The 22,288-nt window shown below is 60.2% G+C and overlaps 1 protein-coding gene across 3 annotated transcripts; it reads right to left on the bottom strand.

Annotated features, from left to right (window-relative positions):
• Nucleotides 1–1,707: 1,707 nt before the first annotated feature.
• On the bottom strand, nt 1,708–21,902 carry ULK1 (unc-51 like autophagy activating kinase 1). 3 transcript variants are annotated; one of them, XM_066371220.1, is made up of 29 exons: nt 21,524–21,568; nt 21,253–21,345; nt 21,126–21,167; nt 19,049–19,190; nt 13,284–13,316; nt 12,948–12,984; nt 12,196–12,369; nt 12,037–12,110; nt 11,712–11,813; nt 10,899–10,957; nt 10,731–10,813; nt 10,451–10,501; nt 10,207–10,295; nt 9,877–10,027; nt 8,901–8,961; nt 8,640–8,729; nt 8,124–8,249; nt 7,549–7,697; nt 7,339–7,425; nt 6,714–6,982; nt 5,860–6,053; nt 5,507–5,616; nt 5,267–5,410; nt 4,806–4,999; nt 4,497–4,669; nt 4,297–4,415; nt 3,967–4,124; nt 3,364–3,499; nt 1,708–3,290 (listed from the first exon to the last, which is right to left on the bottom strand). In XM_066371220.1, the coding sequence occupies exons 3-29, from the start codon at nt 21,155–21,157 to the stop codon at nt 3,238–3,240; spliced, it is 3,090 nt and encodes a 1,029-aa protein (XP_066227317.1). In that variant the 5' UTR covers nt 21,158–21,167; nt 21,253–21,345; nt 21,524–21,568; the 3' UTR covers nt 1,708–3,237. The 3 variants fall into 3 exon arrangements, with proteins under 3 accessions (XP_066227317.1, XP_066227315.1, XP_066227316.1); XM_066371218.1 differs by lacking the exon at nt 19,049–19,190 and having other exon boundaries at nt 21,524–21,902; XM_066371219.1 differs by lacking the exon at nt 19,049–19,190 and having other exon boundaries at nt 9,877–9,958; nt 21,524–21,902.
• Between the last annotated feature and the right edge of the window lie 386 nt (nt 21,903–22,288).

Below are 22,288 nucleotides of genomic sequence, written 5' to 3'. Positions count from 1 at the left end.
CTGTCCCTGTCTATCCCTCCCTCTCTCTCTCTGTCTGTCTCTGTAAAAAAAATAAAATAAAATAAAAAAATAAAATAATTAAAAAAAAAAAGAAATGAACTATCATTTAAAAGGGGGGGCTATCAAGTCTTGAAGAGACACAGAGAATATTATTACTTGCTCAGTGAAAGACACTAATCTGAAAAGGCTATATACTGTATAATTCCAACTATATGACCTTCTGGAAAAGACAAAAACTATGGAAATAGGCCTGACCAGGCAATGGTACAGTGAATAGAGCGTCGGACTGGGATGCAAAGGACCTAAGTTCGAAACTCGAAGTCACCAGCAGTTTGAGTGCAGGCTCGTTTGGTTTCAGCAAGGCTCACCAGCTTGAGGCCAAAGTCCCAGCTTGAGCAAGGGGCCACTCAGTCTGCTGTAGCCCCCCTGGTCAAGGCACATACAAAAAAGCAATCAATGAACAACTAAGGAGCCACAATGAAGAACTGATGCTTCTCATCTCTGTCCCTTCCTGTCTGTCTCTATCTCTCCCTCTGTCTGTCAAACAAACAACTATGGAAATAGTAAAAGATCAGAGATCAGGGTGGGTAATGAACAGGCAGGGCACAGAGGAATTTTATGGCATTGAATCCCATCTGTATAACACTGTAAAGACAGATACACACCATTATACATTTGTCCAAACCCAGAAAAATGTACACTATGGACACTAGGTGATTGCAATGGTTAATGCAGGCTCATCGATTTTGCTCAAACCAGATGAGCAAATGTACCCCAGCAATGCAAGGTGTCAATAGTAGGGGGAATGGAGGAGCGGAGAGGACAGATTATATGGGAACTGTACTTTCTATGCAGCTTTTCTGTAAAAATAAGGTTAATTTAGCAACAGCAAGATGTCATGATTGTCTCCATCCCCTTTGGGCAGTTCTTTGTTACTAAACGGATTAGGAGTCCCACAGAGCGGACAGGGCAGCATGGGCCTCCGTCCTGCCAGCCCAGCCCTTCCTGTCTGGAGACGAGTGTGGCCTTGGAGGAAGCCAGCCCAGAGAAGGCCCCTGTGACCAGGCTTTGCAGGGCCCCACCTTCACTTCCTCCACTGCTACCTCTCCATGAACTTTCGTTTCATATTGCGGTTAGCCCTTTTTGGCAATCTAATGAATCATTTCCAACGCACAAAAACAGTATATAGTTGAACAAATGCAAATCCTACAACTCAGGATTAGAAAGGGGTGACCCCCAATTCCAAAGAGGCCAAAACATCCTCGAGTGGACATTTCTCCGAAAAAGAACTCGAAATGGCCAATAAGCCCACAGAAAGACGCCCAAGGTCAAGAATCAGAGGAAGACCAGTGCTGGTGAGGATGTGGAGAAGTCAGTCAGGTGAGGACGGGAAGGGCATGGCTGCTGTGTGAAGTATGGCGCTGGCTCCTCATAAGTCGTACAAGGAGTCACCACATGACCTGCATTCCCCTCCGAGGTGAACCCCCAGGGAACAGAGAGGCAGGTGTCCCCCGGAGCCCAAGTGAGCAGGATCTACTGGGACCCGACCACAAATCCTCAGCCCCTGCCCTGGGGTCCGCTCCTCAAGCTGAGCCCAGCCTGTGTGTAGGGCCATCCAAGTGCCGCTGCAGGACATGGGGTAGACAGGGATGAGAAAGCAGGTGCTGGGCCCGAGACAGTGACAAAACAGTCCTCAGGGACACCAACTCAACAATTCCCCAAGGTTTATTTCCTTAAATTGATATTACACAATTGAACACAATGGGGGGAGGGGGGGTGGGTAACACACAAAATTCTTTTTTTTGAAGTAGATTGAGAGTTGAGTATGCCGTCTCACAGAGAGCAGGACCGGCTGGTGGCACATACTGGGAGGCACCCAGGACACTCTGTGCCACTGAGGGACAGGGAAGAAGGCCCCTCCTGTGGAACCAGCCGACCATTAAGCAATAAATAGGAACACATCCGTTGCAGCAAGGAAAAAAATGAAATCACTGGTGATGAGAAAATAAAAGTCACAGGGCTTCTTCCAAGTCCAAGCCCAGGGCAATATTCAAGTATCACAAAGAAACACGCATGGGTCTCTGTTTGGGTCTGTAGTGTAGACTTGACACCCCTGGCCCAGTGCCTGGACTTGCCTGGACTCCTTCTGCCCTCCTGGGGATACACTCGAGGCGGCTGGGCAGAGCTAGGCAGACCTGGGAAGCCCTCTGGAGCCTGAAGGTGGGTCTCCCTGACCCCTCTGACAGAGGCCAGGACCTTGCAGGGGGTGGGGAAGAGGGAGGAGGAGGGGAGGAGGGATTTCACATCAAAATCTACTGGGAAAGCTGGATGGAGAGGATTTCGCACAAAACACCCCTCCTCCCACCTGCCCATTGTCTCTTGAGGCAGGGGTCCCGCTGTCCTAACAGGGCAGGATGGCAGGACAGTCAGCCAAGCAGGTGCACCTGCCTGCCATGTCCCCCAACTCTTCTAAAACAATGTTTCAAACACCTATGAGTTTTGTTCTTTAAACAAACAGACAAAAAAAGAAGTGCAGAAAAATAAGAAAATAAGACATAAGTAAAGTGTGAAAGACTGCCACATCTGCTCTGGGTTTAGAAAGCTCGGTGCGTCATACTGTGTGTCCCTAAGAGAACATTTAAATAAGATGCTGTGTCTCCCCAAGGGTTGGGCAGCTGGCACAGCGGGGCTATTTATATATGTATATATGTATATGGTATGTACACACGCCTCTAGTACAGCAGCCAGGGCTGGGCGGGCAGTCCCGGTGCCAGTCCACCTGCATAAAGTGCTCGGTGATTCACAAAGCTGGGTGGTGGTCTCGGGGAAGGAGAGGGGCCAGGGGCCCGCGCCGTTTCCTGGGTGGGCCCCGGGCAGGTCTGGAGGCTTTGGCTTGAGTGAGGCCCTGCTTGTCTTCAGCAGAGCTTCACTGGGTGTGGCAGGGGGATGCCCACACGTCCCTACCTGCCCTGGAGGCAGCCGGGGGACTGGCCTGGGTTGAGGTTCTATGCGGGCCCTCCAGTGCCCTGTAGCCAAGCGCCAGCCAGGGCCTGGGAAATAGTCGTAGCCGGAGACTTGGCTCTGAACACAGGGTGCGGACATTGGCCTTCCCCAGCACCAGGGAGCAGGACCCAGGTTGCAGGCTTGTCCCTCGCAGCCCAACCATGTAATCTGTGGAGAAGGTCCAGCCTCTGGGGACGGCAGGCAGGCTTCCAGGAGGTCAGGCACAGATGCTGGTCAGCAGGGCCCGGTGAGCAGGGCCGACAGTCTCCGCTCAATGCACAGCTTGCCTGTGGGAAGGAGGGCCCGTGAGCGTGAGCGCGGCCCTGCCCCGCCCAACCCCCCAGGTGAGCCAGCACTCACACTTGGCGATGTTTTCCACGTCCGCCTGGTCCGTGAGAAGCTGCTGCAGTCCTTCCATGAGCAGCAGGGCCTTGTGGTAGCGCTGGACACAGTCCTCCCGGCGGTGGAACATCTCGTCCAGGGCGGCTGACTGCACCTGCTCAGCCAGACATCATGGGGGTGTCTAAGCAGATACTCATGTGACAGTGGGCAGCCAGGGGCTAAGAGGTCGGACCAGCAGCTACCCCACCCCCAGCGTGGTCAGGGGTCACCCCTGGGGAGAAGGTAGACTCTTCTAGAACATCTGTTCAGTGTGTGTTTTAAGTACGTAAGTCGATAGTCCTAGAAACGAGCACTGTCTCTGGGCAGCTCTCTTTGGACAAAAGGACTCTGAAGCCTTGGCCGCCCCGCACCAAGTGAGCAGGGTCTCCACGCTGGGTGCCGGCACCAGTCTCTGCTAAGAGGCTTCACAACCAGCTGGGGAGACTGAGTCTCGGGGAGGTTGTGGCTGGGCCTGGGGGCCCACAGGTCGTTTGTCAGTGTGGGGCCTCTTCCCAGCCCAGGAGCCGCCTCTGGAAACCCAGCCAAGTGGTGGCCCTGCCCCCAGCCTGGGGTCCTGCGTACCATGTGCACGGCGTGGCTGAAGATGAGCTTCTCGGCAGTGACGCTCTGGATGCGGTCCAGGAGCCGCTGCTTGTCCAGAAAGAAGCGCTGCAGCCGCAGGCTCAGGCCTTGGCAGTACAGCACGCTGGCCTTGTACAGCTCGTTCAGCTTCCGTACCACTACGGCAGGGCAGCCGTCAGCCTGGCCCCTCGCCACGCTCCAAGACGCACACTGCCCTCCTCCCTCTACTGCCAGGCTGGCTGCTTACAGTGGCTCTCCCCATGGTCACCTGCGGTACCTAACCCTGTCCCTGACTTTCACCCTCCCAGGAGCGCCTCGGGATCCACTCACCCTGCTTCACGGTGGATGACAGGCAGAGCTTGCCGGCCCGGATCTGGTCGATGGCGGTCTGCAGGCCCGAGGACAGTAGCTCGGCCACCTTCAGGTAAAGCACCAGCTGTTCTGCAAAGCTGGAGGCAGCAGGAGCGTCAGGCGGCTGAGGGTCCCCACACCCCAGGCCGCCGCCCCGCTGGCCCACCAGGCACACCCACCCCCACTCGCGGCTTAGCAGGCTGATCTGGTCGGCCACCATGCTCTCCTGCAGCTGGTACTCGGGGCCCCCGGCCGCCTCGCTGGCACTGCCCTTCAGGGCGGCAATTTCCAAGACGTGTTGGACAAAGACGAGGGTGAAGCGCAGGCCGTGCAGGATCTCCGTGTGCTCTTGCTGCGGGGACCGGAGCACGTGCTCAGGGGAGCCAGGCCTCTGCTCCAACCCCTTCCCTCCAGCTCGGAGCCCACGCCCGTCACCCAGACCCTGCCAGGACACACATGCGACAGCCTTAGACCCCAATTCCCCTCACCTCCATGAGCGTCTCCTCGGGGAGGTCAGGGGCCTCAAAGGTAACAGCCCCCTCCAGGTTGGCGGCAACAGTGTCAGCGAAGCCACAGCAGTGGCCAGGAGCCAGGACCTCAGGGGCGGCCTCGCTGCAGGCCCCAGATACCAGGTGGCGGGCGGAGGCAGAGCCAGCAGAGCTGAGGGAGCTCGAGGAGCCCACTGTGAGGAGAGGCCCCCATTTAGGACCAGCTCCCACCTCCCTGTGAGCCCCTCCGCCCCGTACGTGACCCTGTGACCCTAGCCCTGGTACCACCTTCTCTGGAATGGCTGGGCCTCCGTTTACGCTCCTTTCTCCCCTTGAGTGAAGCCCATAGTGGAGGCCATGCCCCTCCAGCCCCACCTGCCATCCTGGGGCACTGAGCGCCTGCACAGGGCCCAGGGAGGCCCCAAGCCCAGGACTCCCGACCCCGTTGTGATGGTCCTCACCTGAGAACATCCTACTGCGGGGGCCCTGGGGCGGCGTGGCCCCGCTGGGGGGTGAGCCCACAGTGAACACCACGGGGGAGGGGCTGCTGGCTCCCCCGGTGCGGGCACCAGGCTGCAGGCTCCCTCCGAAGCCAGCAGAGGGCGCTGTGAGAAGGCGAGGAGGCGCTGCTCAGGGTCCGGCACCAGGCCTCTGAGACCCCCCCCCCACGCCACGCCTGACCCACCGGGGCGCCCACGCACCGATCTCCATGGGCTTCTCGTGCAGGCTGTCAGAGCTGCCCGAGTCTGGGGCCTGTGTCCCAAATGCAGCCTTGAGGAGCAGGTCAGTGAGGCGGCCAGTGCTGAGGGACCTGCAGGGAGAGGTGAGGGGCGTGATGAGCCAACCTGGGGGTCCGGAGGCTGGGCACCAGCCCCCCACAGGCAGGCCCACCCCCATAACTGCTCACTGCCTGCCAGGCACACAGAGCTGCATGTGTACCCGCTGTTCAGTCTTCCTGCCATCCCTGGGGGCAGCTGTCAGCACCCCTCAGATAAGCAGAGGAAGGCTCAGAAGGGGCAACATGGGGGCGGTGGTGGGGGCCCCTCCCACACACCTGCCGAAGGGGCCCTTGGTGTCCTCTGGGGGCCGCAGGCCAGGGCCCAGCTGCTGCCCCTGGAAAGGACCTGCCTCCGAAAGGTCAGGCAGCGTGCGGTTCCGTGGTGGTGTCATGACCACACCCTGCCGGGCCAGGAGGGTCAGCAGGTTCTGGGAGCTGGGGGTCTTGGGGAAGTCGAACACGGGCACAGCCTAGGAGGGGCAAGTGGGGTGCTGAGAACAGCCCCCTAACCGGGGCCTCCGCCACACTGCTGTGAACACCCCACCAGGTCCACAGCCCTGGCCTGAGTCTCTAGAGCCCCAGTCCAGAGCCCCAACCTCCACAACCGTGTCTTTATTTATTTACTTATTTACTTATTTTTATTGTCTCCATAAGGACTGCCAAGAATTGCCAATGCCGACTACATTTCAAGTCGTTGTGGCAAGGTATCGGGAACTGGTGCCCTGGATGAGCCTCACTGGCTAGGAGGCTGCCAGTGCGCAAAGCTACAACCCCTTCTTTATGGCCAACACCACCCTGCTGGAGGAGACCGCACGTGCACGGGTTGGTGTGCACAAATACAACACCGCAGGGTGGCTGCAGGTTCTGTTCCAACTTCACAGACAGGAAAACTGAATCCGGGGATGGAATACGTAGTTTTCCTGTGGAGGCAGCCTGGGCTTTCTGGGGCTATGGACCGTTGGACCAGGGCTGGGGCATCCTCTGCTAAGGGCCACACAGGTGCTTTGGCTTTGGGGGCAGTGCACCGAATGCACTGCCTCTGGATTTCAGGGCCCCCCATCTTGTGGAAGCAGGAGGGGGGTGAGGAGGGGACATCTTGCTTACTGTCCAGAACTCTGGGGACCTATTACCTTGGTGGGGGAGCCCAGGATGGGGGGCAAGGGGTTCCGCTGCAGGAAGTCGGGCAGTTTGGGTGAGCCACGCAGGGGTCGGCAGGACTGCAGTCCATGGGATGACTGTGGGGGGCTGGCCTGCGGGTGGCCGAACACAGCCCCCAAAGGGTCCGTGGGGGGCTTCGGCAGCTTGGGGCGGACGATGTGCAGGTCAGATAGGTTGGGGGCGCTGTGCAGGCGGCAGCCCAGCCCAGCAGCACGAGGAGAGTGCTCAGGCGCAGAGGAACCTGGGATGGGACAGGGCAAACTGGGTCACAGCACAGAGGGGGCTGTGCAGGCTAGCAGCCCACACGCTGCCCCCAGGTGCGTGTATGGGGGCACCAAGTCTGTTCATTCTGCTTTTGACCCTCTCAGCCACCTGAGGAAACAGGTACAGAGAAGCTGAGACACCTGCTGAAGGTCACGGAGCACAGAAGGGAGGCATAGGGACACTGGAACTGGCCTGACTTCCTACCCTCCTTCTACTTGTAAGGACCAAGGCCTTGAGAACAAGGAGAGCCCCACCCCAAGCGTGGGGCGGCAGCTGGGTCCTCACCCCTCCCCAGATCCACACCCACGCCCAGGGGGCTGGTGCTGCACCTACCTGGACGAGTGGACCTGCCACCCCGCATCTCAGCTCCTTGGGGGGAGGGCACCCCGCTCCAGCCCAGCCGCTCAGGGATGGTTCCGACTAGGAGAAAAGAGGTTGTTTGTCAGCACCAGGTGGAGGTGACATGTCCCGGCTTCATGCCGCCGGGCAGACGCCCAGTCCCACCCGTGTAGAGGCTGCACCACCAGTGGTGCATGGACTCACCCTGTGGAGATGGTGTGTAGGGCCGGCCCCCACCCAGGGAGAGCTTCCTGGCCAGGGCGATTCCGTGCTCAGCATGGGATGGGGGTGATGGACTGGCCCGTGCAAAGCCCAGGGGGCTAGTGCTGCCCGACCTGCGGATAGCAGAGGACCTGGGGACAAAAACAGGAGCCTGGGAGTGAGGCCACAGCCCTGCCAGATGGCTCATCCCCCTCAGCCTCCTAGATGGAGGACAACTAGGATGCGAGGAGCCCCACTGTGTCCCCAGGGCACCCTTAGGCCCAGGGTCGAGGTGTCACCAGGATGAACATCAGCCCAGAGGCCTTTGTGAATTACAGAAAAGGTGTCCTCTCCTCCTCTCCTGACTGCTATATGTTGTAACTTGCCACAATCGATATTGGTTGTACACTGAGATACTTTATTGACATCTACCAGGCAGCTGTCGTGAACCCAGATGCCGTCTGAGCTGTGCTGTGAGCTGCTTGCACAGCTGTGCATGTGGCTGGCATGGCACCTCTCAAGGGGCAGCAGTGGGGTGCTCACTGCAGTCCACGCCTGGCCCTGGGCCCTGCACGCACCGTGGGGTCTGGTACTGCGTGGGCGACTGCAGATTCTGCTCGATGCGCTGGTAGTTGTGCACCTGCGTGGGCACGGGGATGGGAACAGATGCACCGCACCTGCTACTGGAGAACGGGCCAGTCCGGCTGTGAGGTAGACAGATGGGGGGGGGGTCACCGGAGACGGGAAGTGGGCTGAACCCCATACCCAGACCTCTTGTACACACCCAACACTGCCCCATGTGGACACAGGGACTGCTTGAGGTCCACCCCTGCCACTGTGTGTGCAGGTGGTTTCTGGTTAGGACCAGCCATGAGACACACCACAGGAGGGACAGAGAACATCAAGGCCTGCCCAGCTCCTGCCAGCCCTGGGAGCCGGTGCCTTCCGGTCTATAGGCCTAGGAGTGCTGGTGGCACCGGTCCCAGTGGTCCCCACAGCCACCCACCCCCAGGACTGTGTTCTCTCACCACAGTCCCTTCTGCTGGATGGCCCACGAGGGCTGGGGGGCCCTTTGCTAGTCCTGGACTCCTTACCCTGAGGGGCTGGGGGAGCTGCTGCAGGGTGGGGATGGAGATGGTGTCCGGCCATGGCTCTCCAGGCCAGCTGAAGCCACCAGTGAGCTCCTGGAAGAGACAGAGCAGATAGGCAGCCAACATTCGCACTGACCCTGGCCCCCTCCTGCTTAGGCAGAGCTGACTTGACCCTCCCTGCATCGCCTGACCCCAGATGGGGCCAAGGAACCACCTGTGAGAGCCCCTCCCCCCCTCCCTAGTGAGGCAGTGGGGTGAGCTTACCCGCTGCACATCAGGCTGTCCGGTGGGGGCTTTCCACCGGCCGCTTCAGCCACCAGGTCACCTGAGGACAAGAGACAGGCAAGGTTGGGCCCAGGCATCTCTTGAATCAGGATGAGTGTCCACTCTGCCCTCCTAGGTACCTTATCCAGCATGACGCCCTGACAGCCCCACACACAATTCCAGACACAGCTGGGGGCAGCGGCAGGGCTTTGTGAAACCAGGGTGCCTCTTCCTGTGAAGGAGGGGCCTAGGCACCATGCTGGGCCCAGCACTCTCATGTCCTTCTTCTGTCACTTCTATGGGAACTCCCCTCGCCTGCCTGAACGTCAGTGCTCGTTGGGGGGATGCTGAGGTCCCTATCTTCTCCCAGCCTTCAGCCAAGTCCAGGCCAGGCACCCCACAGCTCCCAGGCTGAGCCCAATTCCTCCTGCAAGACCACGGACCCCACAGCTATCCTGTCTTCCCACTGCACTCCTTACACTGCCTGAGGCTGGCCACAGGGCCTTTCCACCCCACACAAGTGGAGCTGATGCGCTCAGTCGGAGTCATCGCTGCTCCTGGGGGACATCCAGAACCCACTCCAACCCACCCCAGGTCCAGGAGTGCCAGCACCCAGAGCTGTGAGAGGCTCTGAGGACCCCAGGACAGGCCTTCCCATCCCAGAGGTCTGAGCAGGTGCTCACTCTGGAGAGAATTTCATTATGAGAATGGGAAGGCAAGAGGCGCCAAGGAGGAGAAACAGACAGGGTGTGGGTACAGAGGGCAGGGCATGTGGAGAGTGGGCTTGGTCTACTGACCACCCACTGACCACTGGCAAGACTTGCCTTTGACCCTGCAGCCAAGCTGACCTGGAGGGGTAGCTCACAGGAGCCCTCCAGGGGCCCACAGGTGGAGAGGTCTGCAACCACACACACACAGGGTCCCTCTGACATGTCGGCCACGCCAACCCCGACCACACACATGGCAGCCCTCAGACCTGGAAACTGGGCTGGAACCATGACAAAGTCATCGGTGTCACAGGACGAGTCCTTGCTGCTGCCACCTGAGTCCCGGGAGCCCTGCAGGAAGCCCGCGGCGTCGGCTGGGGAGGTCAGCGTCTTCTGCAGCTGCTGCATCTCCCCCAGGGACTGGGTCAGAGGGGAGCCCACTGAGACCTGGCCCAGGCCTGGGTGCTGAGGGGGGCTCAGCCCGCTCTCCCCCCATGGCCGCACCCCCCCTCTCATCTCTGAGCTGCCACACCCAGGCCAGGCCAGGACTCCACAGGGATAGCCACACAGCACTGCCGCCGCCCTGCCCGAGCACTCACCGGCGGGGAGGCCAGGTGCGAGGTGGAGCTGCTGCTGGAGCTGCTGCCCGAGCCGGAGCTCGGGTACGAGGGCACGGGCACGGGTGGGGCTGCGGGGACAGGCAGTCAGGTCCTCTGCTTGTCCTGCCGACTTCACCCCTGCTGTGGACAGCTGCCGCCAGCACAGAGGAACCCAGGGACCGAAGAGAGGGGCAGCTCCCACCCCCCAAACATGCCACATGCAGAGGACCCCCGGGAGACTTACACTTCTTCACGGAGGCGCTGGCATCCAGGAAAGGGTGGCGGAAAAACTCATCTACAGGAGAGGGCAGTGAGCAAGCCTTAGGACTCCAACCCCAGGATTCCCGCAGTGACAGACCCCCAACCCTGAACCCCAGGGGGCCCTGGCACCTGTGCGGGCCGGCATCACACCAGGTGCACAGTCAGCCCCAGCGGGAGCTCCTCACGTCTGGCCCAGGCCCACCCGCCTGGTGTGGTTTCCCAGCACAGCCTCCCCCGCAGCCAGGGCCACTGGGCGAGCTCACCAAAGTCCATGCGGTCCTTGTGGTTGCGCTGCAGCAGGGCCAACAGCAGCTGCCTCAGCGGGGCTGAGGTCTCCCGAGGGATGCTGGGGGCCAGAGGACAGACAGGTCAGCCTGGCTGGGAGCGGGGCTCTGCAGGGGTAAGGGCCGCAGCCAGGGGAGGGGACTTACGTGGGCACCAGGGTCTTGTTCTTCTCGTAGAAGAGGCGGAGGTCCTGGGGGCTGCTGGCCTGGTGGGGAGGGGATGCTGGTCTAAGGAACATGGTGGCACTGGGCAGCTGCTCTGCTCCCTGAGGTCACTCGGCCAGGACCAAGTGCCCGTGCACATGTCCAAGGACAGGCCTGCCCTGCCCCCGTCAGGAGGAGGAGTGTGGGGAGCACAGGGCAGCCACGTGGCCATGCCGTCTGAAGCAGCAGCTGGGCCTGGGACACCAGGCACCTGGTGTGACTGGTTGTTTGCTCCTTGAAATTCAGAAGCGACCCATGCCCCCACCCATGAAAAGCTCAGCCTTCTGGTTGGCAGTGTGTCCCGTGAGGATATACCTTTCATCACCTGTCCCCTCACTACACTGCCGAGTGCCAGCAGACACCCTTACAGGACTGGGTGCAGCCGAGACCAGGACAGCACCCAGCCTCCTCGGCTGTCATGCCAGTGGGAACAGCCTTCTGCGCCCCCTGCAGAGAAAATGCAGACTGCAGGGTGAGCTGACCATGCAGCCGAGAGCCACCGGCTGGTCCATGCAGTTGCTACAGGACACGCAGGCCTATGGGGCACAGTCCCACCTCAGAGCTGGGCTTCCCAAATGTGGGGCACACCCCAGAGCTTGGGGTCCTGACACCACTTAGTGGGTCACACTGGCACTGAAATGGGCAGGAGGGAAACCATTAACTTGGTTCGGATGGACACAGACACACAGATGCACCCTGGAATAGAGGGCTGGTGAAGGAGGGTGCAACCCAGTCCACCCGCCAGCCCCTGCCCACCTGGAAGGGCGCCTTCCCCGTCAGGCACTGGTATACGATTGTGCCGATGCTCCACAGATCCGCCTTCCCATCGTAGTGTTGGGACATGATGACCTCGGGGGCCTGCAAGGTGACAGACAGCAACACGGGTCAGCGCCACAGCAAGAGTGGACACAGAGTGTGCACTGACCAAGTCTGATACCAGCCAATCAGGACAGACACCAGCCAGGTGCCAACCAATCACCACAGACATGGTGGGAAACAAGGGGACAGCCACACTGACCGACTACTGAGTGAGGCCACTGGGAGGGCAGCAGGGCAGGGGGGAGGGCGGGTGCCCACCTACCATGTACATGGGGGAGCCGCAGAGCGTGGCCGCCATCATGTTGCTCTGCAGGTACCGAGCGAAGCCGAAGTCAGCTGCAGGCGAGGACAGACATGTGAGCAGGGCAGCTGCGGCCCCCAGCCTCCCCATGCCTGCGGGCCTCATGGGCCCCGGCCTCACCGATCTTGACACGGATGTTGTTGGGGTTGGCACGGCGCCCGCCGGGGTTGGACAGCAGGATGTTCTGGGGCTTCAGGTCGCGGTGGATGATGCCCTTGCTGTGCAGCAGCCGCATGGCGCCAGCGATCTGCTGCAGGAAGAGCCGGATGGTGTCCTCGCTCAGCGTCCGCATGGCTGTGGGGATACAGGGACCTCACAAACCCTCCCTGTGGGGGGACTCGCTCCCTGCCAAAAGCTCCCGAGGGCTGTGGGCCCCCATCACTCACACTGCAGGTACGTGCTCCTGTCCAGCCTGCAGTTGCCCTGGGCTCTCCCCACATGCCACCCGCCTAGCTCTGGCCCGATCAGCATCACACCCCACCCAGCAGCCCCCTGTTGCTGTCTGGCTCCTACCTCTGCTTAGGGCACCTCTCAGCATCTCCTTAGGGTGGGCCCACAGCCTGTGGCTTTGCAATGAGCCCTGGGGCCTGGCCCTCAAGGAGAAGAGACTGAACAAAATGACAGGTGGACAGGCAGAGCAGCCAGCCAGGTACCCTAGGGACCCTGCAGGCCCAGGAGCCACCTGGAGGGCACCGCATCCTGGCGGAGCATCTCTACACCAAGTCTGCCCTGCGGGGCCCTCCCTGATGGTTCCTGACCCCTTCATTCTTCCCTGGCAAACACCAGAGGGACGGGAAGACCAGCGGCCACCATTTAGGCTGGGTCAGGGTGCGCCTGGGTGTGCCGCCCACCGGCTATAGTATGCCACTCACTGTGCAGGTAGTCAGCCAGGTCCCCGCCGTTACAGTACTGCAAAAGACCGACATCCCTGGTCAGCAGCCGGGCACACCCTCCAGCGCAGCCCAGGTCTCCCCACCATGCTACATCTGCACCAGCTGCCGCCGCTCCTCCCTGGAGCAGGTGTCCTTTGCAACCCATGCTTGCAGAAAAGCTTCAACAGGGGCACTCCCCACTCCTCAGTCACCTACCAAGACTACTGGGGTGCCTGGCATGGTGGCTCTAAGCCCTCAGACACATGACACGAACAGTGTAGCCTGCCCTGCCCCAGGTGACAAGGGGTCCTTATAGCCAGGCCTACAGGGACTCACCTCCATGACCAGGTAGACGGAATTGGCCATTTCCTGCAGGACACAGAAGAGGCAGTGAGGTGAGGGAAGCGCCCCCTGGAGAGCCTGTCTCAGCCCTGCATGGCCTGGGCATTGGGAACCCTGAACACACCACCTGGGCTATAGGCAGGCGCGGCCAGGGAGTGTGGACACCAGCTGCCCTGGGGCCCGCATACCAGGGCTTAGCCAGTTGGTCAGTGGCAGGGAGAGAGGATGTCTGAGAGCCAAGTGGGCTTTGGTGTTTTGGTTTTGAGATCATTCACTTGAGTGACAGGAGTGGCAGCCAGTCAGAACACCTATCTGTCAAGCCTGGAGAATGGGCCAAGGTCCCAGGAGAGGTGTCAGAGGGGGATGTGTATTCCACCTCCCTCAGTTGCCCAGGTCTCTGTCAAGGTCAGGGACAGACCGGGCCCCGAGATTTGATCGGGGCTCAATTTCCGTTCTGAGTGATATGCAAGTCTTGGCAGAGCGGGCCCACTCAGTGGGAGACCCAGGCCCCTGAGAAGGGACATGGCCAGGGTGTTTGAGGGCCTTGACCCTCAGGCTTGGTTCCAGGCTTCAGAATCAAAGATGCTAATAGAATTATAGGCGGGCACTGATAGGCCAGTGTCTGGCTTGGCCCTCTGCCACTCACAGCGTCAAGGTGCCATCAGCATCCTCAACTCAGTCTGCCCCATGAGACAGAGAAGTCAGAGCCCAGGCCAGCCTCACGAGGTCCTGTGCCACCCGAGAGCTGTCCCAGATTGCAGGGCACTTCCTCCCTGAGGCAACCTTCTCCAGGTCACAAAGGAGTAAACCGAGGCCTGATAAGCCATGTCAGACAGGCAGACGGAGTATGAGCCTCTGCTCTCCTGTTGACAGCCCCCAACTCGTTCCCAGGTGGATCTCCCTAACAGAGGGGGCTCGCCAGCACCAGAACTGCTGGGCCTGGGAACCAGGAGGCACCCCCTCCGCGCCCCAGCACCAAGCCCATCCCCATCTCCACAGGCGGTGCTGGCTTCCAGCCCCTCAGCGAAGGGAGCCTGTGCACGGGCCCCAAAGCATCCTGGACCCATCGGGTCCTTGGGAGGAATGAAGGTGGGAGCCACAGAAGGGACATTTCTCAGCAGCCTTCCAGGGAGGCCTGACACCCAGCAGTGGGCCACCACTGTCCACCCCCTGCTCAGATCCCAGGGATGCCCCTGCTCCCTACCCGGCAGGACAAAGGACCCCTGCTCAGGCCCTGCCCCAGGGGGTCGGGGCCTGGCCTCACGCACATACCCAGTGGGTGAGGCGCAGGGACACAGAGCCCCTAGTGATTGTGGGAATGTTAAGTGTTACCCCCCACCCACCCAAGACCCCAGTGCTCCACAACAGAGCAGTGCTGTGTCCAGAGCGAAGACGCCTCAGGAGCAGGCAGAGATGTGGCTGTGCACCCCAGGTGTGAGGCTGACACTAAAACCCCTTGGGGCCTAGCACCCGGGGACAGGCAGGCCTGTGTCAGCACGCCTCTCCTGGCATTTCCAGGCCCCTCACTTGGGGCGCGTCCCAGCAGGGATGCATAAGCCTTGGAGGGGGTGTGCTTCATCCACACGGGCAGGCATCAGCCCAGCCTGCCCGGCCCTGCAGCTGAAAGCCCAGCCCTCCAGGCCAGCTGAGGGACCCAGATAACACGGGGTCAGGTACAGAAGCAACCCATGTCACCCCATCACATGAAAGCTAGGGCGGGCCCAGGCATAGGAGCAGGGCGCAGGGGAGGTAAGGGGGAGACAGAGGGACCAGGATGGAGAGGATGGTGATGGCGGGAGGCAGGGGAAGCTCTCTGGCCGAGGACCCAGCAGAGGGCACAGGGAGGTGCCGGAGATAAGGACCCAAAAATAACCCAGAGACTGAAACACCCAGGCCACCTGCTCCCTCGCCAGCCATCACTTTGACCGTGACCACCTCCAGTGAGATGCTGAGCATGGTCCCAGAGCTCCCAAATGTACTCCTCCCCACTGAGCTCCTGGGGACACTGCGAACACATTTGTCCTGCGAGGCCCAGTGAGGCTGAGCCCCTGGCCCTGGGTCACACAGCTGGAGGGCAGAACAGCAGCTGGGCCCAGACCTCCAGCTCTTGCCTGTCTTCCTGACAGTTGGCTCTCTAGGAAAGCCCCAAACTAACCCACCAAGCCAGAACGGGCGGGGACAAAGTGACAAAGACAGGCAGGCAAGACGTAGAGAATCACAGCTTCTACCCCCACTGAGTACCCCTAGTGGGAGAAAGGAGTCATCCACTAGGACTGCCAGGGACATCCCACACCACCCAAGGGCTGCTGGCTGGGAGGTGCACACCTCACTGCCTCCAGGGCCACCCCAAGAACCCAGGACAACCTCCCCCAGAAAGGAGGACCCTGTGGCAGAGTGACAAGAGTTGGCTCCCCATACGGGCCCACCCTCATCCCATACTTCAGCCAGGGCAAGCTCCCATGGCCCTGCCCCACAGGTCTACTGGCTCACTGCTCCTAGAACTCATTCTGCCCTAGGCCCTCCCCCTCCCTCCAGAGGTCACCATTTGTCACCCCCAGTAGACCATCCGGAAGCCTCCCTAGGGCTACTCAATCCCTCAGTGAGCAGGAAGTCAGAGGTTCTTGGCCACATGGGGCTGTGGAGGGTCCAAGCTCCTGTCCTCCGTCTGATCTCTGTCCCTCAGCCCGGGGTCACTCAGTAGAGACCTGCGCATCCCCCTCTCTGAGCCCAGCAGGACCTCAAGAATGAGGCGGGTCAGAGGCAAGAGCACAGCCTTCAGGCCTGGGGAGACCCAGGAGACCCACTGCCCTGGGAGGGAGGACAACTTCAGACAGGTCCCTCCTGGCTGGGGCTGAGTCTCAGTCTGTGACCTGGGCCCTCGGAGGGTTGTGTGTGCTAACTCCATCAGCCCACGAGCCCAGGCCACTTCGCAGATGAGATGAGGACACTCACCCAGGCCAGCTGCAGTGTGTCCTCACCTCTCCCACACACACCACCCCCAAACCCATGCCAAGCTAGGGACTAGGAGAACGTGAAGCCCAGCCACGAGGCTGCAGCGTCTCCTGGCTGGCCGGGTGCTCCAGCAGGGAGGCTTCGTGCCCGTGCAGTCACTGTACTGCTTGGCTGGTGTCCTTCACCCCTCCCCAGGGAAGCAGCTCTCTGGTCCCCCTTGGCATGGAGGGAGAGGTCAGCATGGCCTTGTTGGCCACACCTGACCTGCTCTGGCCACAGCTGACCTGCTCTGCCCAGCCCGCTGCCCACCCAAATCCTGGCCAGACCTCGGGTTCCACCTCCGCCTACCCCGCTGGTGCTAAATTTGGTTTTCACAAGCTACACTGGAGACCGAGTAAGGACTGACTGGGCACCAAGCACCAAGCCAGCACCTTGGGACTCAGTCCAGACACTTGGAAGAACCAGGACTTCTTCCTGTAGCTCCTAATGACTGCTGGGGTCCCAGAGAGGGTTCACTTTCTGGAAGAAGCAGATACTCTCGTCTTCAGGTGGCTAGTTCTCGTCACATTATTATTGGTGACCACACAGGTGGCCAAGGAAGGGTCCCATCAGACCCTGCGAACATCCTGGCCTCACCCTCAGTGCCGTGGTCATTCCCCTCACACCCTTCGACCCTAGCACAGGGCAGCACAACCTCCTAGCCTGTTTAGGGGAGAAAGTGGGCAGAGAAAGGGCATGTGATGCTGCCCTTGGCACTCAGCTGGCAAGGGGCAGGTGTCGCAGAGCTGCGCTGGCACCTGGAGTCCTGACTCCTCTGTGCACCCCCCAAGGGAGGGCCAAAGAAGCAAAGCCTTTAAAGGAATGAAATGAAGCCCTTCCACTTCATGGGGCCTGGGGGGCAGGGCCGGTTTGGGCGTTGGGCACGTAGGAGGCTACCCAGCCCGGGCGTTAAGGTGCTTTGCTTAATAGGATCCCAGGTCCTCCCTTGGTGAGCCCACTGTCTGGTGACCCGGGGCTGGCCCGGTGGGCGGCAGGTGCTGACCTAGTTAACTCTTCGCAGCTGGCTATCTTGGCTCCAGAAGGTGGCAAAGGCCACAGGCTGGCAGGGACGAAGCTGTTCCTGCCCCTGGCTGGGCTCTCGTGACAGCTCCCTGAGGGAAGAGACACTGGCCCACTCCGAGGGGTTAGGGCCCCTGCCTGCCTCCAGGAAGCCTCCTTCAGCTGCCTGAGTGCCAGTGGCTCTTGGGGGCTGGCAGCCCGGCCTGCCCTCTCCAGCACTTCTCCCCCACCCCTGGGCCAGCCCGACTTGGAAAAGGCAGGCACCACCACGTTCACAGGAGGCCAGAGCTGGTGCGATCCCTCAAATAACATAAGAGCCTACACATTTTTGCAAGACCCCCGAACCCAAGCAACACAGTAGATTTGTTGCAAACGCTCACAGTAGCTCTGTCCCAGGTACGCCCAGCACACAGCTCCCCTGTGCAACGCTGAGAGGAACACACCGTGGGCATCCAGGATGCCGGCATGGTGGCTGAATGGGGGACAAGTATCCACAAAGGGTAGGGCCGGGGTCTCTAGCAGGGAGGAAAGCAGCCAGACTTCTGGGGGGCTAACCAAGTTCTAGTTCTTACCTCAGCAAGACGGACACAGCATCCCCTTCACTAAGCATTTTGTAATCTGCTTTTGGCCCTGTCCGGCACGTATTATAATTTAAAACTTTAAGTTAAAAGAAATAGCCAAAACAATAACACAACTTTGGAGGCAATTTCCAGAACTGCCAGGACACTGGGCCCACTCACAGGCCCCTGACTTGGAAACCGGTACCATGGGCTTCAGTGCTGCTGGCATCCCGCCCCCCTAACGCCTGCCTGAGCCACAGTGTCCCATCATCAGGAGCCAGGGGTCTGGAAAGAGCAAGGCCAAGGGCTGGCATTGTCCTGAAGGCCCCAAAGGAAGGCAGGATACTCCTCTTGACCACGGTCTCCACTGACCGTAACCCACAAGCACCCGGTGGGGATGAATGAATGAGTCACATACAGCTGTAGGAACCAGCTGGATGGTGTGCTGGCCTTAGGAGCGGGAGGAGTCACTACTGGCCAGGCCCACAGGTATAGCCCCTCTTTCCAGGGCATAATGAGCAGGGCTGGTCCTGGCTGCACAGCCATATCCCAGTTCCTGCGATGGCTTCTCTCCTTGGGCAAGAGCACATCCAGACATCGCGCACACACACGGGGTGAAACCACCCCTCCACCCTCAACAGAAAGCCAGCGAGCCGGCTCCGGCTACCTCCTCACAGGTCTTGGGGTCTGAGAACTGAGTGCAGGGGGCCCACCTCCGGGCAACTCACATCATCCTGACAAATGTTCCTATTCCACAGGCCAGCAGAACAAAGCAACCTCCACAGACAAAAAAACAACCTGCCGGGATTGGGATTGGGATTGGGGGAGGGCGGTGTTTGCCATCTATAATGAAAGGGCTTTCCTTAATGTATAAAGAGCCCCTACAAGGTCAACAATATGTAGTGAACATAGATGTAAACACTTAACATATGGACTCAAATTGTCATCACAAACACCCCACAAGGCAGGTGTCTACCATGTCACACCTGACACTGAGGCAACAAGGGGCTGAGTAACTTGCCCCAGGTCACGTAGGTAAGTAAAAGGCGGAGAAAGGCAGTGTGGTTTAGGGCCTATGACATTAAGTATGGTACCATCCAGCCTCATGAAAAAAAAAAAAAAAAGAATGGAGAGCAGGCAGTTGCCCTAACATTCACACGCATGGGGGACATGCTGAGACTCACTCACAAGAAATGAAGACCGAGTTGTAAGAGATGCCCTTCTCCATCTCTCAGATGGGCCAAGATGAATGTCCATCACTGAGCTGGCGGGGGAGGGGGGGGACAGGCCCTCCCACAGGCAGTGCTGCTGCGGGTCCAGGGTCTGGCCTCTACGGAGCACAATATGGCAACTGTCCCAAACTAAAAGTGCACATCCCTCTTACCCAGGGGTTCTACTTCTAGGAATCCACCCTGTGGGGGGCACACGCAGCAAAGAGGCGTGCAGGGATGGTCAGAATCACCTGATGTCCCATCGGCGAGGGGCTTCGCAAGGTCAGCGATGGGATAAGGGGTGACAGACCACCACAAAGCTGCAGCCACAACCACAATGACAGTGAACACTCACGCAGTATCTACTGTACCCAGTTTCAACCCAACAACTCCACAGTCTCTGTCTTAGAGGAAGAGATAGAGGCAGAGGGATTAAGACAGTTGCCCAATGATACACAGCTAGTTTACACGGCAGAGCCAGTACTGGAACTATAGGTAGGTCTGGGCTCTGAACCACTGGGCTTACTGGTTAAATGTATTAAACTCACAGAAAGAATATAGGGGTAGTTCATCCCATATGGATTAGAATGGTGCAGAACAGAGGTCGAGGCATGGTGGGGAAGGGGGCATGTGATTGTCTGCGGTCTCCATGCTGCCCTGCAGAGACCCAGAAACAGCCAATGTGGATATGGCCCTTCTGGGGGCGAGATGGGGCTCCATCGGGACAGGGACAGGAGTTACCTTTTTCCATGTCCCCTTTTATACTGTTTCTTTTTCTTTTCTTTTTTTTTTTTTAAGAGTCAAATCACTTTCTACCTATTTTTAAGAGATGGTTTCTTTTCCTGGGTCCCAGACAGGAGTCTAAGGACTCAGGGAACCGCCTCACACCCCAAGGGGGCAAACACCAAGCCTCAGCTGAGGGGAGAGGCCACGCTGGCCTCTAAGCACTTCCTGTGGGGGAAGCTGCAGGGTTGCCAACCCTGGAGGAAGTGGCACTGCCCACAACCAGGTGTGTGGCCCAGCGGGACTGGGGAAGGGGAAGGGGGAAAGAAGGAGGGAAGAGGAGGACAGGCAAGGGGGAGGAGACAGAAGAGGAGGAGGAAAGGGGCCAGGTACCCCCTAGACCTGAGTCCTCACCATGTCACCTCACACCATGCCACAGCCCCCAAGGCCACAGCCCAGCTCTGAAGGGGGGAGGAGAGAACAGAGGAGGAGGGAGGAGGCCACCAAAACACAGACAGCCAGGCTGGGAACTTCCCCTCAGCCAGGGGCTGGTCCCGTGGCCTCAGTAAACAGGTTTCAAAACCATTAGTCAGCACTTTGGCCAGGAGATCGCAGCCTCAGGTTCCCAAGTCCCCAAGCTAACGTCTAGGGTCCCGAACCCCAGCTGAGGCTGGCCTCCAATGCCAGGCCCTGGAGGGAGTGGGGGAACCTGACTGCTGCCTTCTGGGACAGCTAGGTCTGAGGTGGCCTCAGCAAACAGGCAACCATCTCCCTCTAGCCCTGGGTGTCTGGCCCCAACTGCGGGCAAGAAGGAATCTCCTGTGGCCCCTCCCTTCCCCCAGTCTGACGCAGGGAGAGACTGGCCAATGCCAGGCCCTGGAGCACTGTCAACAAACAATAGGCCTGCCCAGACAGGTGGGCCAGGCCGGCAGGATTATTACCCGGGGCCTGGGCTGGTGATGCGACTCCCTGGTCCCGGCCACCAGGTCAGACCTGAGAGCCAGGCCTTACTGGGCCAGAGGAATAGTGATCCTGTGGCCCTGGCAGCCCTTCCACGGTCAGGCAGCCTGGGAATGGTAAGGTGGGCACTATCCCAGCACGCCCAGAGGAAGCCGGGCTGATGACAGGGTCTCCGGGTTCCCCAGTTCCCTGTTAATCCAGATGGGGTGACCCAGCTTCTTCCTCCAACATAAGCCGCTGGCCTAGAGCCACCACCACCGACCAGGGTCTCCAGTGCCCGGCTGGCCTGGCATCCAAGCCACTGGGGCCTAAGGCTGAACGCACTCCCTGCCCACCAGGACCATGAACACAGCCCGACAGAACCAGCTTACCTGGAAGTCGTACAAAGCCACGATGTTTTCATGTTTCAGTTCCTAGGACAGAAATCCAAGTTTCCTGTGAGCAGACAGCTCACTCACCCACCAGCCTGTCCTCTCCTGCGACCCCGTGCCCACTCACCTTGAGAATCTTGATCTCCTTCCCCAGCAGCGTCTGGGACTTGGCGAGATTCTTCTTGTTAATGCACTTGACCGCGACCTCCAGGTCGTGCTTCTGTGAACCCAGCGGGATGTTTGTCAGAAGCAAGCCGCAAACCGGGGACCCCTCAAAGGCCGCCCCGAGTCCAGGGAAGCACATGGGGCGAGCCCAGGCATTGAAGATCCCCCCCGGGGCGTGAGGGAGGGGGAACCCAGGTGAGAGGTCCCCGGGGTCTGGGACCCGCCGCCCTCACCTCCCGGTGGCGCCCCTTGAAGACCACTGCGAAGGCGCCGTGCCCGATCAGGTCCTTGCGCGAGAACTCGAACTTGCCCACGGTCTCCAGGCCGCCGCGGCCGGGCTCCATGGCGCGGGCCGGGCGGGCCGGGCGGGCAGGCCGGGCTCAGGCGGCGGCGCGGGCCGGGGGCAGGGGGCTGGGGGCGCGCGCCATCGGGCAGGCCAGGCCCCCTCCCAGCCCGGCCGCTGATCCAGATCCCACTTTTCTTCGACCCGGTCCTGATTCGGTCTCCGACCCGGTTCCGACTGGGTCTCTGACTCTGGCTCTGGCCCCGGCGGGGAAACAAAAGAGTCGCGGCCGCAGGGCCCCAGAGCCTGAGACGCACGCGCACGCGCACTGCGTGCGGGGCGCGCGCGGAGGGGGGGGGTGGGGCTTAGGGGAGTGGTCTGTTTGACGGGGCGGGGCCTGGTGGCACGAGTCTGGAGGGGCGGGGCTTGATCGGACGGGGCGGGCCTTGGCGAGGGCGTGGCCTGGTCAGAGGGGGCGGAGTCTAAGGGGACAAGTCAGAACCGGGCGGGGTCTTGAGGAGGCGTGGCCTTGTCAGAAAGGGGAGGGAGGCTGGTGGGGCAGACTCAGTCGGTTAGGGCCGGGCCAGTAGCTGGCCCATCCCTGTAGAAATGGGGAGTTAGACCCTGCGACGCTTAAGGGTTGGGATGCACATTTAGAACCGCAATACCTGGGACACGCATGTATATCCCTGCGCTGGAGACTTGGGTAGGATAC

This window comes from Saccopteryx leptura, chromosome 2 (assembly GCF_036850995.1).
Source record: "Saccopteryx leptura isolate mSacLep1 chromosome 2, mSacLep1_pri_phased_curated, whole genome shotgun sequence".
NCBI lineage: Eukaryota > Metazoa > Chordata > Mammalia > Chiroptera > Emballonuridae > Saccopteryx > Saccopteryx leptura.
The sequence above is the reverse complement of the archived record's forward strand: the minus strand, read 5'-3'. Positions and strand labels throughout refer to the sequence as shown.

Coding starts and splice junctions, on each gene's coding strand:
- ULK1 (XM_066371218.1), bottom strand. CDS start 21,634: ATGGAGCCCGGCCGCGGCGGCCTGGAGACCGTGGGCAAGTTCGAGTTC. Junction 7,426..7,548: donor CTACACACCATCTCCACAGG/GTGAGTCCATGC, acceptor CTTTTCTCCTAG/TCGGAACCATCCCTGAGCGG. Junction 4,416..4,496: donor CTGCTAAGCCGCGAGTGGGG/GTGGGTGTGCCT, acceptor TGCTGCCTCCAG/CTTTGCAGAACAGCTGGTGC.